General features: G+C 48.9%; 1 protein-coding gene across 4 annotated transcripts in view; it reads left to right on the top strand.

The window, feature by feature from the left end:
* Window positions 1-16,172, top strand: part of LOC105483134 (immunoglobin superfamily member 21) — a 328,288-nt gene that overhangs the window by 165,215 nt on the left and 146,901 nt on the right. For all 4 annotated transcript variants that reach the window (XM_071099451.1, XM_071099458.1, XM_071099450.1 and 1 more), the window contains exon 2: window positions 10,247-10,359. In XM_071099451.1, the coding sequence (XP_070955552.1) occupies window positions 10,247-10,359 (113 nt within the window). The remainder of the gene's footprint in view (window positions 1-10,246; window positions 10,360-16,172) is intronic.

Below are 16,172 nucleotides of genomic sequence, written 5' to 3'. Positions count from 1 at the left end.
CCCCCTTGTGGATGCATTGTGTCCTGTTACTATAGCAGGGTACTTGACCCTGCTACACCCCAGCAAGACTTCTTGTGTACTTCCTAGCCCCTAGTCCCACTACCCACTACCCACTCCTGTTTTCAGCTTCTTCATTTAGAAGCAAGGGGGAGTGGGTTGCCATGAGATGGTAGGAAGAGTACTGGACTCAGAGTCAAAGGGCCTGCCTGCCAAGTCTGGTTCTCTGTGATGGTGAGGAAGTCACTCTGCATCTCTGAGCCTCTGTCTCCTCCCCTGTAGAATGGGTACACTATCCTACAGGGCTGCAATGGTAATCAATGAGATAGTAATTACAGAAATCCTTTGAAAACTGCCAAGCACTGGTCACATGCTCATTTTTTCATTCCTTCAACAATTATTTATTGGGCTCCTACTAAGTGCCAGGCACTGTTCTAGACTCTAGGGATATAGTAGTATCAGTCCATTCTTGCATTGCTATAAATAACTACCTGAGACTGGGTAATTTATAAAGAAAAGAGGTTTAATTGACTCAAAGTTCTGCAGGCTGTACAGGAAGCATAGCTGGGGAGGCCTTGGGAAGCTTACAATCATAGCAGAAGGTGAAGGGGAAGCAGGCACATCTTACATGGCTGGAGCAGGAGAAAGGTGGGGAGCTGCTACACACTTTTAAACAACCAGAGCTCTTGAGAACTCACTGCCTCCATTGTCCAGTCACCTCCCACCAGGCCCCTCTTCCAACACTGGGTATTACGATTCGACATGAGATTTGGGTGGGGACCACAGAGCCAAATCATATCAAAGTGGTAATTAAACAACATGAAATCAAGAACTTCCAGCTCTGGTAAGATGAAGTAAAGACAAGCTTCACTTCATCTTTCACTAATTCAAATATAAAACCTAGGTAGAATATATGGACATCTATTTGAAAAATCTGAAAAATAAATACTAGCAGATGGATTGGGGAAAAACACCAGAATCAAAATGCCACATAAAGAATGAAGATAAATAAAACCTACAGTCTTACTAGGTAATACTTAAAGTGTGCAAAATACAAATGAAAATGCCTTGATACACACACACAAAAAACACCCGTGAAAATCTCAACTCACATGGAGAAAGACAATTAGTAGACTACAATGATGAGATGGCACAGATGGTTGAAGTATCTGACAGAGATTTTGAGGCAGCTATTAGGAAAATACTTGAACAAGTTATCAAAACAGTCTTGAAACAAATAATAAAATAGAAGGCCTCAGCAAAGACATAGAAGATATAAAGAAGCACCAATTGAAAAACTAGAGCTGAAAAATACAATAACCAAAATAAAAAACTCACTGACTAGACTCAGTAGCAGAATAGAGATGACAGAGGAAAGAATCAGCGAACTTGGAAGTAGATTAATAGAAATTATCCACTCTGAATAACAGAGAAAAAAATATTGAAACACACACACAGTCTCATGAGGTGTATAGTCTAGTTGGAGGTCAGGGATGTCAGCAGACAATAAACAAGTAAGTATATGTAGGTAGTGATAAACGTCTAAGAAGGAGTAAAGCAGGGTAATAAGTCAGAGAGTGACAGGGGTGCTATTTACATGGGATAGTTGCAAGAGTCTTCTCCAAAAAGGTTTTGACATTTGAGCAGAGAAAGATTGAGGGGTTGAGTCATGTGGGTATCTAGGGAAAGATTGTTCTGGAAGGTGGGAGCAGCAAGTGCAAAGGCCCTGAGGTGAGGATATTCTTAGGAAGTTCAGGGGCCAGCAGCATTCATTGTGAGTAGAGAAACTGAGTGAGTTCAGAGTGAGGGGAGCTGAAATCAGAGAGGTGGGGAGGACACAGGGCCAGGTGAAGGCAGAATAGGTGGGCCAGTGAGGAGTTGGAGCAGTAGGTGACACAACAAATGATGGCCAGGTGCAAGGAGGTAGCAGCAGAGGGGTGAGCTAGTTGGAGTTTGCATATATTTTATAGAGCTTACAGGCCTTGCTGGCTGCTTTGATGTGAGCATGAGAAAAAGAGGTTCCAAGAAGTAGACTGGTGTGCTCTGCACTCCCTGATTGGGAAATAGGGGAAAACATCACATCAGTGTGGAGCCTGTTTCCTTGAGGTGCCTGGAGACAACCAAGAAGTACATCAGGCAGTGATGGACTGCCTTACAGCAGGGTTGCCTACCCAGGACTTGGGCATGGGCGTGGGCATGGGCATGGAGGATGTTTGCATTTCTATATGTGAAGTTTCCTGGTTAATCTGAGTCCATGCATCTGGGTTTGTGAGATAGCACGAAGAACCACACCCTCATCTGCTGCAAGCTCCTTTGTTAGCTCCCTTGGTGGTAAGGAAATGGGAGAAGCCAGGAAGATAGGACACCAGCTCAGCTCACTGTCACCAGGAGAAGCAGAATGTTGTTCAGGATGCTGCAACAGCTCCTCTTGAAGCCCTGAGTTTGCTGGTTCTGACACTCACCCGCTGAGATGGGCACCAAGTTTCTTGCTCGAGGGCCCTGTTATTATGGTGGTTCAGTTAAGTGCCACTACCTGTGGATTTGTCTGCTGTACAGTCTCTCCCCTACCACAGTGCTGTCTGCTGACTCATGGTTAATGTCTCATATCCTACCATCCTGAGCGAGAGAACCCGAAGGGGTGGCCACTCACCACCCAGTGCTGATTTCCTCTGTTGGATGCAGTTCTGACGCTTGGCTTCATGGGAGGCCATTGGATACTCCAAGCTGGCAGCAACACCAATCCAAGCAGATGTGGTCAGAGAGGCAGGTTCAGAACACACCTGAGGTCAGGGGAATCTTCGGCCCAGGCTGCTTAGGGAAAAGCCCATTAGAAAGAGATGTTTCTGTGAGGGCCCTCCTGGGAATTATAAAACAGTCAAGGAAATGAGTAGAATCCATTTGTTTCTTTCTTCACACCATCTTTGATCCAGGCACTGTTTTAGGCACCTGGGGACCATAGCAAAGAGAAACAGTTCATAACCTGTGTTGAGGTGAGCATACCCTGAATATGTCATTACAGGTAATTTTCAGTGTCCCAAGCAGTAGGAGTGGGAGAGGCAGGAGTGCTTTGAGGACTATGGAAGTTTGAGGAGTTGTTTTCTTGAGGAGGTAACATTTTTTGTGAATCCTTGAAGGATGACCAGGAGATATCCAAGTTATCCAAGTGAGGGAGAGGGCTTAGGGCAGAGGGACAGACGGCGTTCAGGCCCAGAGGTTAGAGGAGGCTGTGTGTAAAGGAGAGCAGAGGCAGCAGAGCCAGGATGATGAGCGAGAGGGGCCGGAGGAACCTGACAGCTAGGCATGGCCAGATCTCCCTGCTGGGGAGATGTGCATCTTTTCCTATGGAGTAATGGGAAGCTCCTGGAGACCCTAAAGAAGGCCAGGGGCGTGCATTTTAGAGAAATGATCAGGGAGCATGAATGGGTGCAGGAAGCCCATGTGGCATACTTTGTCACCACCATCATCTTCTGAGAACCCAAGAGCAGCCATGCTCTGAGGAAGGGGTTACCATTCACTCTCACTCAGCCTTACACCAAGTCAAGGGAGGCACAGTTACCCCTATTATCCAAGTAGGCACAGAGGTTTAAGTGAATCAGCCAGGGCCATCCATGGGCCACGGTGAAGTTATAACAAGGGTGAAAATTCATCTCAATTTGACAGAGCATTGTCAGTTTTAGGTGCTGAAAGTCTCTCGTCCCAGGAGACCCCCTCGGTCCTGGGCAGATCGGGACATGTGGTGACTCTAACATAATTTACGTCTCTTTTCAGAGACAGACCCATATCCCTTTCATGGAAGCCCCTGCTGACCCTGTCCACCCCTGGGGCCAGACCTGAGCCATCCCTCTGGACACATCCCCTTGGAGCTGGGAAAGGGCGGGGAGTGACGCTGGGATGTTGCCAGGCGAGTTCCCGGGTGGAGGAGCTATTTGTCATCACCTCGTTAGAAGGGTGCCAGGTTCCTAAATATTGTCTGTGATTTTGCTAAATGTATCTTAACAGGAGTGGTGTAAACACTGTCAGAGATAGAGGAGAGAGTGATGGCGCCATTCAGGATAATGAACTGCTTAGTTAAGATGGATCTGTCTCCACTCCTGATCCACTTCTCGATACCGCGCTTAGGGGGGCTCACGCATCGAGGCTGATTGGTGGCAAATTTAATGCCCTGAAAGACACAGCTCCATCTGCAGCTGGTGGCTGAGTAATTGGTGGGTTTGCTTCTCCAAGGAATGGTGTTGAGTGGTACCCAAAAGGAAGGTGGCAGGGTGGCCTCTGCTTCTGGCCTCCCAGGTTCAGGCTCAGTTAGCATCTGATATGGGGTTAGTTGGAGCAGGAAGGCCCCCAAAATCAAGCTCCCTTCTCATTTTACAGATGAGGAAACTGAGGCCCAGAAAGATGGAAAACTTGTCTGAGGTCCCAGCGCTGGGTGGCAGTGTAGCTGAGACCAGAACTCACCACTCCCCTGCTCTTCACTGCTGTGCTCCTACCTTCCCCCACCTATGCCTGCTCAGCTGTGCCTCCTCATTCCCAGGGGCTCCATAGGAGGGATGAACCCCGAAGTGCTTCCATTCAGAGGCCCCTCCTGGAGAGTCCCCAGCAGGGGCCTTCTTGAGCCTGCTCTCTAGTTTTATGTCCTCTGCCTTGGGGGAAGCTCTCACTTTGTCAGTCTCCTGACTTTGACCCCAGCCTGGATGAAATGTCTGGCTAAGCAGGTCATCTCTGAATCTTCTCTTCTCTCCAGTCAGCTTCCAGATGCCAGTCTCTGCTCTTTCAGCCTCTACCTTGGAGCTGTCTTTCCTAGACTGGACAGTGGAATGCTGGAGTGAGGCAGGCCAGGGAAGGGGGTTGGCGGGAAGCGTGATGCCACCTCACTCGGATCCAGGGTGTCCTGTTTGGGCAGAGCTTGTGTCGAATGAAGTCCTCAACCATGCTTTACCGCTTTGGACCCTGTGATTATTCCTGTAACCACATTACATGTGGGGAAACTGAGTCCCATGGTGGTCCCATAACTTGCCCAGGTCGCTACTGAATGCTAGAGTGAGAAACTTGAACGTTATCAACCGACTTCACATTCTGGGGAGGTACGTGGGTGGGGAAGAGCCAGGAAGGATGGGGAGGAGATTTTCAGGAAAAGAACCAGTGCAGGGTATTTGGAAGATGATGGAATTTTGTGAAATCAGGGCTGGGGGAATATTCATTGGACCTAGAGGAGAACTTTTCCTGTGTTTTTCTCTTGGAAACAGCTCCCTTGCTCTATGAACCCTTGCCATCTCCTCTCCTGTGTGTGTCTGTGTCTCAGAGGTGTTTTCTCACCTGTGATCCAGGTGTTGATTAGTGCTGTCATAGCCTTGCCTGGCACATCTGTTGGAAAATCACCTTGCTTTCCGCCTTCTCCCTCCTCACCCCAGCCAGAGAGCCTACCTCCAGACCTGAGACTTAGACTCCACGCATCGCCTGATGTTTGTCGTGGCCTTGGATAATGAGCAGGCCACAGCTCATTGTCAGGTTGTGACCTCAATCCCTGAGGCAGTAGGGTCTCCCCTCTGCCCACCATCTGTCACGTGAGCCTGGACCCAACCCCAGGTCTCTCTGTTTATGGTTCCTATCATTCAGTGCGTAATTCTGGGTCAGTCCTTTCCCCACTCACCTGGCCCAGCTCCTGCACTGACTTCCCTGCCCTGTCTGAGAGCCAGGCAGCTGGTGGAGACTCAGTGGCAACCGATGGAGCTGCAAATTGGGGGATACCTCGCAGAATTCCCAAGAGACCCAATCAAGTAGTGTGATTCTGCTCCAGGCAGTAGCAAGAAGTGGTAGAAAGAAACTGGCTTTGGAGCCAGATGGCTCTGGGTTCAGATCTCAGCTTGGCTGCTCTGTCCATGTGGCATGGAACGAGGTACTCCACAGCTCTGAACAGTAGCTCATTCCTGTCTGTGACAGAGGCATATTTACAGGAGGGTATGAGGATCCAAACTGCCTGCACCCATGAACGCTCAAAACGCATCACTTACTGTATTCATATTTTAATACTCTACTGATATTAATGGAATTCACATTCCAGAAGGAGAGGCAGATGTGCAAACAGACAATTGCACTCCAGTGTGACATACTCGTGGTCGCAGCATCGTACAAGGCACTGGCTGCTGCCTGAGCTGCTGAAAAAAATGGGAGTGAAAGTGCTGGGAAAACTAGAAGTGACACGATTTTAATCCTTAGAGCGAAACCTGTCTCTGCAGCCTGGAAATCCCACTCCCTCAGCTTCCTGCGAGTCTGAGAAGGGGAGTGCCCAGCTACGAGCATTTTTCCCCACCAGCTGCTACCATGACTCCAAGTAGGGGCATCCCTGGAATGGAAGGCACAGTCACTCCTGCCTCGGTTTACAGCGGTGTTTCCCGATGTTTGTTTTCAAGGACACCAGCAGGGCTGAGACTAGGGTGAGGCTAGCCAGGTGCACAGGGGGTAACATTCAAAGGGCCACCCACTCACTCTCAGGATGGTGCAATGAGAGTGTGTCCTTTAATTTTGCACTGCAGGCCCCTTGCTTGCCTCACTCTCTTCCCTCCCATTCCTGGCTCAGGTTCTACAAGATGCTCTGTAGAAGAAGATGGGCTCCAGGGTGTAAAATATTAAGAAAAATTTCCCACTCTGGCCCAAACTTGGAGGGTTACAAGGCACTGTGAGCACACAATCCAGCTTCAGGGCCTTTGTGCTTGACATATCTTCTGTCTGGAATGCTCTCTCCTCAATACCCCCATGGCTCACACCTTCCTTTATTCCAGCCTCCTCAGAAGGGCCTCCCAGGGCCCCTCTGGCTAAAGAAGCCCCTCCCCCATTACCCTCCATCACTTCACTCTGCTTTGTTTTTCCTCATTATGTTTATCACCACTGAACATATTTTCCATCATTTATTTGCTGCTAAACTGGCAGCTCCATGAGGGAAGGGACGTGTCTATTGTTACTGATATGTCCCCAGTGCCTACAACAGTGCCTGGTATGGAACAGATTCTCAATTAATATATTTTTCATGCATAAAGGAAAGACAGGAAAAAGGAAGGAGAGAAAGTTCAGAGAAGTCCTGAAGGGAAGAAGGGGTTTAATTATAGTTAACCCAATACCTCTCAAAATTCATGGATGATGGAAATCATGTTTTCCTGCCAGACATGGTGGCTCATGCCTGTAATTCTAACACTTCGGGAGGCTGAGACAGGTGGATCACTTGATGTCAGGAGTTTGAGATCACCCTGGCCAACATGGTGAAACCCCATCTCTACTAAAAATACAAAAATTAGCTGGGTATGGTGGCAAGCACCTGTAATCCCAGCTACTCAGGAGGCTGAGGCAGGAGAATTGCCTAAACCCAGTAAGTGGAGGCTGCAGTGAGCCGAGATCACACCACTTAACTCCAGTCTGCATGACAGAGTGAGACTCTGTATCTCACACACACACACACACACACACACACACACACACACACACAGAGAGAGAGAGAGAGAGAGAGAGAGAGAGAAATCATGTTTCTTGAAACACTGGTGAGAAACTCCCTATTCTCTGCACATTCTGGGAAAAGCTGTCTTGTCTTAACCTGTCAGAGCCACCCCACTCCTGCACACACCTGATTCACCTCTAAGACTGAGTGCCTGTGCCTCTGATCTCACCCTGGCATGCCCCTGTGAATCCTACTGCCCCAGACATCTGCTGCACCTGCCAGGGCTCCTAACACTACCACACAATCACCAGAGCTGCAACCGCTCCCCTACTTGCCCTCCCCACCACTGCCACACTTACACTTGTAATTCCCTCATGGCTTGCCAACAAAGGGTGACCCTCCATCTCACCCTGCCTGCCTCACAGGCACACACCATCTGCACCCACCTCAGGCTGCTCAAAGATTTATGCATCTGAGAATATGTCCTTCCCTCCTCTTTCCAGTAGGAGGAGGACCTTCTTGAGCCTTGGTCTCATCAGCCATCTGGACTGATGATGCTCAACTCATAACTATATCAGAAAAGGTGAGAGAGAGCCCAGGGCAGGGAGGTCTCACTGGAAGATTGAGCCACGTGGCTCAGAATTGTGGCCATGGGGTGAGATCCTCAACTCTTATCACAGTTCCTGCCACAATGTCCATCCTCCATCTTTAGGGCTGGAAGAAAAAAAGTATGCAGGCTGCAGATGTACAGTGTTTGCCACTTTCTCTCACCTCTTCCGAGAGGCTGTAATAGCGTGGTGGTTGTCATGGAGCCCGAAGGTTTGGGTTTGAATTCCAGCTCTGTAACTTGCAGCTGTGTGATCTGGCAGGGGACTTCACCTCTTGGTTTGCTTGCAGAAAGTGGGAATCATAATAGTTCCTCTCTCCTAGGAGTGTCGTGGTGATTAAGAGAGTAGATGTATATCAAATCAAGTGCTTAGCCCAGTGCCTGGAATGAAGCAGGTGTGGACATCTGAGCCATTGTCACAATGCTACACATGGGCTTGGCTTGCCCTGAGGTCTCCCTTTCCGAGGGGAAAGTTGTCCTCCTGAAGGTGGCCTCCTTGTTTGTCATGCCCCATGGCTGGGATCATCCGGGCTGGATCAGATTCCCTCTGTGCCCACCCACAGCCCCCCGTCTGCCTACCTAGAGGCTGACTGGTCACCTGAGTGGTGACTGTGTTGGACATCTCTGGTTCACCCTTACCACTTGTTCCTGGAGGGCCGGGCAATGCCTGGGTCTCTGCTTCCTGGATCCTGGCCCCGGGCCTGCACAGGGTAGGTGGGAGTGAACAGGGGTTGAATAAAAGAGGAAAGAAGGATCCCAGTTGGTCCTTCTGGTCTTGGAAGTTGGACCGGTTGGCTCTGGTCGTGACTTTCTCGGACCAAGTGGGCTCCAGGGCTATCCAGGAGCTTGACCTCTGGCCTAAGTTAGAGGCCACCCTGGAGTGAGCCCTGTGCCTTGCCCCTCACCCTGGAGGCTGGGTCCTGAAGCCTCGGACCATGCAGATCCGCTCTGACTCCAACTTCCAAATTGATCCTCTGCAGGTCGATTCTTGTTTTGTTTTGTTTTGTCTTTTCCTGGAGTGTTGTAACCATTGAGTTCTAGGCAGGGGTCAGGCCCGTGGGCTCCATCTGCTCAGCTTGCCTGCACAATTGAAATCTTCAAACCCATCCTGGCTAGTTTTCTTATTAAGACTATTGGACTGGATTGATCCATTAGATCGATGACTGGACATCAGCCAGCAGGAAGCCGATCAAATGAGCCCGGATGATCAGCCCAGGAATGAGGTTCCCCTTGGAGCAGCAGTGAGGGTCCAGGCCTCTGGGATGGGGCTGGTGGAGGCAGAGGAGTGGGTTAGAGGCCTCACCAGACTGGACTTTGGTGTGGAGAGAGCAGTGTCCCCAAGGTGTGGCTACCAAGGCAAGTGTCCCAGCGTCTGCTCCAGGCATTCCCTGGTGATAGTCGGGGAAACATCACTTGGTGTCTGCAGTGAGTTGAGACTCTTCCCCAGATGGTGGGCCTATAATGGACTTCTCCAACATATCACCACTGCCATGGCCAACGCTTAGACCCTCCCCTCCCTTTGGGTGGCAAAGTATGTGTGATGGGAAAGCCAATGGTGGGTGTTAAGGAAGCCAGTGGTTGTTTCCCAGGGCTCTCTTTTTACCAGGAGTCATTTGTTTATGAGGTTGGAAATGGAGGAGTATGGGCACTTAGAACACCATGTCCCAGTGTGTGTTTCCCAGATCCTGGCTGCGTAGGATGGTGATGGGGCTTAAAGGGTGGCTGAGCGAACTGTATTCAAATAGGTTTGGAAATGCCAAGTAAATACATTTCAGCATTCATTTCCTGGAGGACCGAAGAGATGAATCATGAATGCCACGACTCTAAAAAGGGGCGGAGGGGCGATGTTGGAGCACAGAAGCCTTCTCTGGGGTGTCTTATAGAAATACATTGAGGCTTTTCTTGGAGGTACCAGCAGGTCCTACCTTCAGGGGAAAATGTGTCCCAAGCAGAAGTGTTTTTGGTTTGGAGGGATCCACTGGAGCCAGGGAGGCAGCCGAACGGGAGATGTTAAAGAGAGGGAAGAAGAGGGTGATCGGCTCCATTCAGGCCTGCAGTCACCATTCACAGAGACCACAGTGTGAACAGCATCCCTCAAAGTTGTGCAACTACAGACCCCAAGGTTCCCTCTTCTGTCTGCTCTCTCCCTGGCCCTGCCCTCATCAGCCCAGCCCCCCTGATCAGCTCGTGCCCTTACCATCCCTTTCTCCTCTCTTCTGTAGGCTACCTGACAGTCAACATTGAGCCTCTCCCGCCTGTGGTGGCTGGAGATGCCGTGACCTTGAAGTGTAACTTCAAGACAGATGGGCGCATGCGGGAGATCGTGTGGTACCGGGTAAGTCACCACCACTGCCCCCTCCATGCCCATAGCCAGGACTGATTGGGAGGGTCCTCAGAGCCCTCTGGACACCCTCGTTGGCGTGGCTATGTCCTCAGCCCTGACCCAGTCCTGAGCTGTCCTGGGCCTCTGCTGGGTCCCTGTCCTCTGCTGACACCCTCCACGGGGACTAGCCCTCCCTTCTACCCTCAGGATTGATCTGGTTTCCACCTCCTTTGTGCTCCTATTATGCCCCTACTCTCGGGAAACTCCATTAGGCAAAGTAGAAGTTACTGAGAACACCCTGGGCCCTGGGTGCAGTGTAATCACGGAGTGATGTCTGATGGTGGAATTTTGAGCATGAGGCTTTGGATAATGTTTTTGGCAAGGGAGAGAGAAAAACAGGAAGGCTTCCTGCCTTTTGCAAAATCAAATCACAGAGATAGTCTGCCACCTAATCTGACTACATATAGGACTAATCCTGGTGTCTGGCACCATCTGAGAAGGGAATTGATTACAGATGAGCAGGTACCCACCTGCCCAGGGTCCAGAGGTTGGCACCAGGAAGAATAGCTTGGAGTCTTGAGCACAGGTGACCTTTTCAACCACTGAGTGAACTCTTCTTGTGTCTGGATGGGGCATCCCAGTCTTCTATCCCTTTGCCACAAAGGAATTGGGGCTGGGCTCAGAAGATCCTGTGGGCACTGATGCTTTTCTTGCAATGCCATGCTCGAGTGTGCACAGATAGAAGCACCACCATCCCGGGGAAGAGCTCCTCTTCCATCACCTAAACAGGGTTGGCAACATATTTTGGTGAAGACTGAGATTGTAAATATTCTCCTGTCTGCCAGACATTCAGTCTTGGTCACAGTTACTCAACTCTGTTGGTTTGGCACCAAACAGCCACAGACAGTGTGTAAATGAAAGGGCACGGCTATGTGTCAATGAAACTTTACTCATGGGCACCAAAGTCTGAATTTTGTATTAGGTTCATGTGTCATAATTTCTTCTTCTTTTTATTTTTTTTTCAGTGATTTTAAAAAAAGGTAAAAATGGTTCTCAGCTCGCCGGCTGTACAAAACAGGCTAAATATAGGGTGACTTGGTTCATGGGCTACAGTTTGCAAACCCCTGATCAGAAGCCATGCTTTCCTAATCTTTGTTATCCTTTCTTCAAATGAAACTGATGGGTAGCACAGTCAGGTGGAGTTGTTCTAGAGGGAGTGATGGAGTGTGGAAGAGAGGGCAAGGAAGGTAGGGGGTGGGCACCAAACTGTGATTCGAGATCTAGAGCTGGCTCCTCTGCTCCTTGGAGCTGTCACCACATCTACACACAGAGCACAGAAACTCAGTGTTAGAGGAATCCCTGGGGCATGCGTGCTGTTCATGGTCTTGACTCAGAACAGCTCTCTTCAGTCTCCTCCTTGCTCTTGGTCTAGGTGAGCTTTGAACCAGCCTGTCTTGGCTGCTCTGCTTTGCATTTTTGGTCTCTGATTCATGGTTTGCTTGTTGTTGCTATTTTGTTGGCTGTGATCTGCACTCCTTCTAATAAAAAATCATGGTTCTCTATTTCAGCATTGCAGTCTCTCCTGCTTAGAGTTAATTCTAGTGCCCTCCACCCAAGCTCTCCAGGTAGCCTGGGCCTCACAGGTGTGAACCTGACATCCAGCACCCTAAAAGGTACCAGCCTTAGGGAAGGGCACCATCCTAGATAGATCAGTGGGCCTAGAGAAAGTCAAGGCATATGTTAAATAGTGCCATGAACTGAATCACTAAGAGGCGTATTTACAGGATATGGGAACTGCTTGGCTGACACAGGCTGCGAGCATCTCATTAGCACCTGGCAGAAGGACAGGGATAAATTAACTCCAGCTCACTGCTGACGATGGGACCACATCTCTCCCTCAGCCATCCAATAGATGGGATCAGAGGGAGGGGTGGTGAAAGACAGATAGAAATATGGAGACCCAGTGGGAACAGTTAATGGAGCGAAATGGAAGGAAGCTTGGAGATGGGAAAATAGCAGTGGGCACCTCATTGCCTTCCAAGCTCTTGAAGCAACTGCCCTCCCTCCGGTTTGAAATCGAATGTTACCATAGTCACAGTGGCGAAAATCTCCCTGAAGAGACTCCTGCTGGAGTTATGGGCAATGCTAGTGCCAGGCTGGGCCCAGGCGTAGAAGCCAGAAGCAGGTTTCCCCGTGGCTTGACTTGATGCTCTTGAAGATGGTGAGCAGGACTGGGGCAGGAGGATCCGTGTCCTGGGCTGGACAGACTCTCCATTTTCTTCTCCATCCCCTAGTAGGGAGACTCTCCTCTCTCCCCAACTCTTACTGCCTAACCTTGATGCCACTGATTGTTTTAAGAATCAGTGGCATCTCTTACCAGTGTCAGGCCCTGCATATCGGGCCATGGTAGGCTGCACTAATTAATTTATTTTATTTCATTTCACATCCTTTGACTGAGGGCCTCTGGAGCATGGGTATGCAGATGTATGCAAATCACATGCAAATCACCCACTGGAGCCAAATGCCTGGGCCCTTGTAATTCTGTAGCTGGATGGAGGTGGTGGCTCAGCTGACTGGTTACTGTCCTCAGGTCCCAGGGAGCCCACGTGCCCTGCCTATGATGGGAAGGATGGGGGCAGAGGACCGACGGAAATTCCAGGGGAGGACTCTGTGGCCAGTTTTTGCCTACTGCTACTCTAGCTTTCCCTAGTGATTGTGTCTCTTCCCAAAGAGGCAGCTGAAGGGAGAGACATAAGAGCCTACCAAGATGGGGGCTCCAGGAGTCAAGGTCAGGGCAGGGCTTCCAGAGGGAATGGGAGGAGGAGCAACAGGAGCTTCAGTCTCCTTCTCCAGCCAGACCCTCCTCTGACCTCTTCCTCGCCTGCCAGATGAACTCCCCACTGCGGCTTCCTTCCCCATCTCCCTCTCCCCACAGTCTGCTCCCCTCCTCCAAGCAGGGAGCTGCCCAGTGCTGTTTGTTTTCTGTACGTGTGTTTGCTTCCCGTCCCAGCTTCCTTTCTCCATCCTCCGTGAATGAGCTTACAGAGCCCGGCTTGGAAGGAAATGAATAGATTACACAGGCCCAGTCAGGACTGTGTCTCCTACCCCGTTAGAAGGAAGAAGCAGGGCATTGTGATGAGGCCGCCACTGCCTGCTCAGCACAGTAGGCACAAAATGGCCCAAAACAAGTGTCAAGCCCAGCAGCCTCCCCTCTGGTCCTAAATACATTATCTTAGCAAAGGGATCATCCTGAGCTGTTAGAAAACATCATGAATGCGTTGGATTCTTTGGGTAAATCAGGGCAGCTGATGAATTGTCTGAAGCCATAGGGATCACCTAACCTTGGAGCTAACAAGACCTCTGGCTGGGTATTTGGGATGGTCTTGCTTGTGGACCCCTCAAGGGAGGGGAAGGAAATTGGGAGGAAGTGGCAAGAGCCTGACCCTTGGGCACTTTACCCCCATGGTCTGGCCAAGTGGGGAGGAGCTCAGCCCATTTGTAGAACAAGATGCCAAAACTATGAGAATAAACTCAAGAAAGTATTTGTAATCATAGCCCCTGGGTCCGGATTGTCCAATATGGTAGCCACCAGTCACACGTGGATGTTAACCTTTAAATTAAATCAAATGAATTTTAAAATTCATTTCCTCAGTCAGACTAGCCACATTTCAAGTGCTCACTAGCCACCTATAACTGGTGGTCTCCATATTGGACAAATGAAGTATAGCACATTTCCATCACTGCAGGAAGTTCCACTGGACAGCCTACTCCAGAGCTCTGAGATTTTCTTCTGCAGCTTCTGGAATACACTGTGCTCACCTGACAAGAGAATAGCAGTGAATGCTCATTGAATCCGTTTTCCAGGCAAACTTGCCCTGAAATGAATTTTAGTAAGATGAATCTCATTTGGTAACCTGACATCATTAGATTGTGTGTGTGTGTGTGTGTGTGTGTGTGTGTGTGTGTCTGTGTGGTGAGGGAGGGTGAAAAGAGGGAGATGGTCATCATGCTCAAATCACTTCTTTGAAAACATACAGATGTCAAGAGAGTCATCAGTCCTCTGAGGTGCTGGGTATCATAGTTGTCTATTAAAGCCCTGTTCAACTTGAGGATGCTTTTCTCCATCTCCCTCTGCTTTCTCCACTGTCACATGGGTTCATCTCCCAGATTTGAGTGTCCAGGCTTCATCTTCACAGCTCATGTAGATAAGCTCCAGAGAGCTTGTTTTTTTTTTCTTTTTTTGTTAATAGAGTAGGGGTGCAATTCCATAGTTCACCAGTAGGAGGCTGTCACCTAATAACTAATCTACCCTAGCACTTAAGTCAGCTCTTGGTTCGAGAAAATGAATGACAAATAATGTTCTTTACTTAATAATTCCTATTTACATCTCTAACTGGGGACTCATTTATTAATGCTGCTTATACTAATTTGAGTGGTGGACATTGAGCCTTTACAATGTGTGAGCACTAGATCAAGTGCTTTACATACATGATGACATTTCATTTTCATGTTTTCACTGCAAGGTAGGTACTATGATTAATTCTATTTTCCAGATGAAGAAACTGAGGCCATTCGAAGAGACTGTGTCTCAGGTCATGTTGCCTTCCCTGACCTCTCCAGAAAGCTGTAGGCACACCCTCCTCCATGAATCCTCTTTGTGGATCTTTAGTGCTTACCTTATCATGTCAAAATACCTGCCCCTGGACCGTGATCGTCTGAAGAGCGAAGACTATGTCTTTTTTCCTGCTGTATTCTTGGCACCTAGAGCAGAGTCACCTCAGTGAACATTTGCTAAATTAACAAATCATAGAGCTATAATGTGCACCTGTTGACAGACCATGCTATGTAGCCCACTTCTGTCTCATGTGGGCATTTGTGTAATGTTGATAGTATCTGTTGGTCAGGGGGTGAGGAGTGTGGGTCTTTGGATACTCAGGGGGCTTTGTTAAGTATGAAGGAAAAAGGAACATTTCTTATTAGGAAACACTGTCTAAACTCATTTAGTTGGAGGCCACCTGCCCAGCAGGCAAAGCTGAAGGTCTGTTTATATCGTGGAACTCCATTAAACAGCCACAGAGAGCCATGGGAGTTTAACCTTTTACAGCAGTTTTTATCATCCCTCCTTTGTTTTCTCTCCTTCTTTTACAATTTGTTCCCGGGAGTTGCTCTGGGCCCAGGTTACAAGGCCACAGAAAAGAGAGCCAGATAGAGAGAGAAGGAGATCTACAAACAATGATAACATCCCTGCTTTCAGTACCCCCTTATCTCACCATTTTCACCATGTGGGAAGATGTGTACCTGGGTGTGTGTTTTGTGGTGCAGATGATGCAACCTGGCCAGGGTGATCGTCGCCTCTGGGTTCTGCTGGATGCCTCTACAATGAGGACTTGTGGTCGCTTGGGACCATTTGAAAAAGAATTGAGACTAGAGGCTGGGAAGGCTGAGGTAGGAAGAGAGGACTTGGGCATCAGAATACCTGTGTGTGAGTTCTAGTGTTTGACCTTGGGTGGTGACCTAACGTTTCAGCCTTTTAAAAACTTCACCTGAAATTGGGCATGAAAACATGTATTTTGTAAGCTTAAATGAGATAATGTCTGCAACCAAAAGAGCCTGGTGTTTAGCTCACTGTGGCACCTATTCAATGATAGCTATTGTCATTTCATGTCTCTTGATAGCTTACGAGATCTAGAAAGGGAAATTATAGAATGAGAGGGGAAGGTAATTTTGGGGAAGATCACCAGGGTTAGATTCCTTGAATTCCATCCTACCACCTGCATTCCCAAGGGATATGGGCAGAGACAACATTTTAAATGGTTATGCTATTG

This window comes from Macaca nemestrina, chromosome 1, assembly GCF_043159975.1.
Source record: "Macaca nemestrina isolate mMacNem1 chromosome 1, mMacNem.hap1, whole genome shotgun sequence".
Lineage (NCBI taxonomy): Eukaryota > Metazoa > Chordata > Mammalia > Primates > Cercopithecidae > Macaca > Macaca nemestrina.
This window is presented reverse-complemented; position numbering and strand designations above follow the sequence as displayed.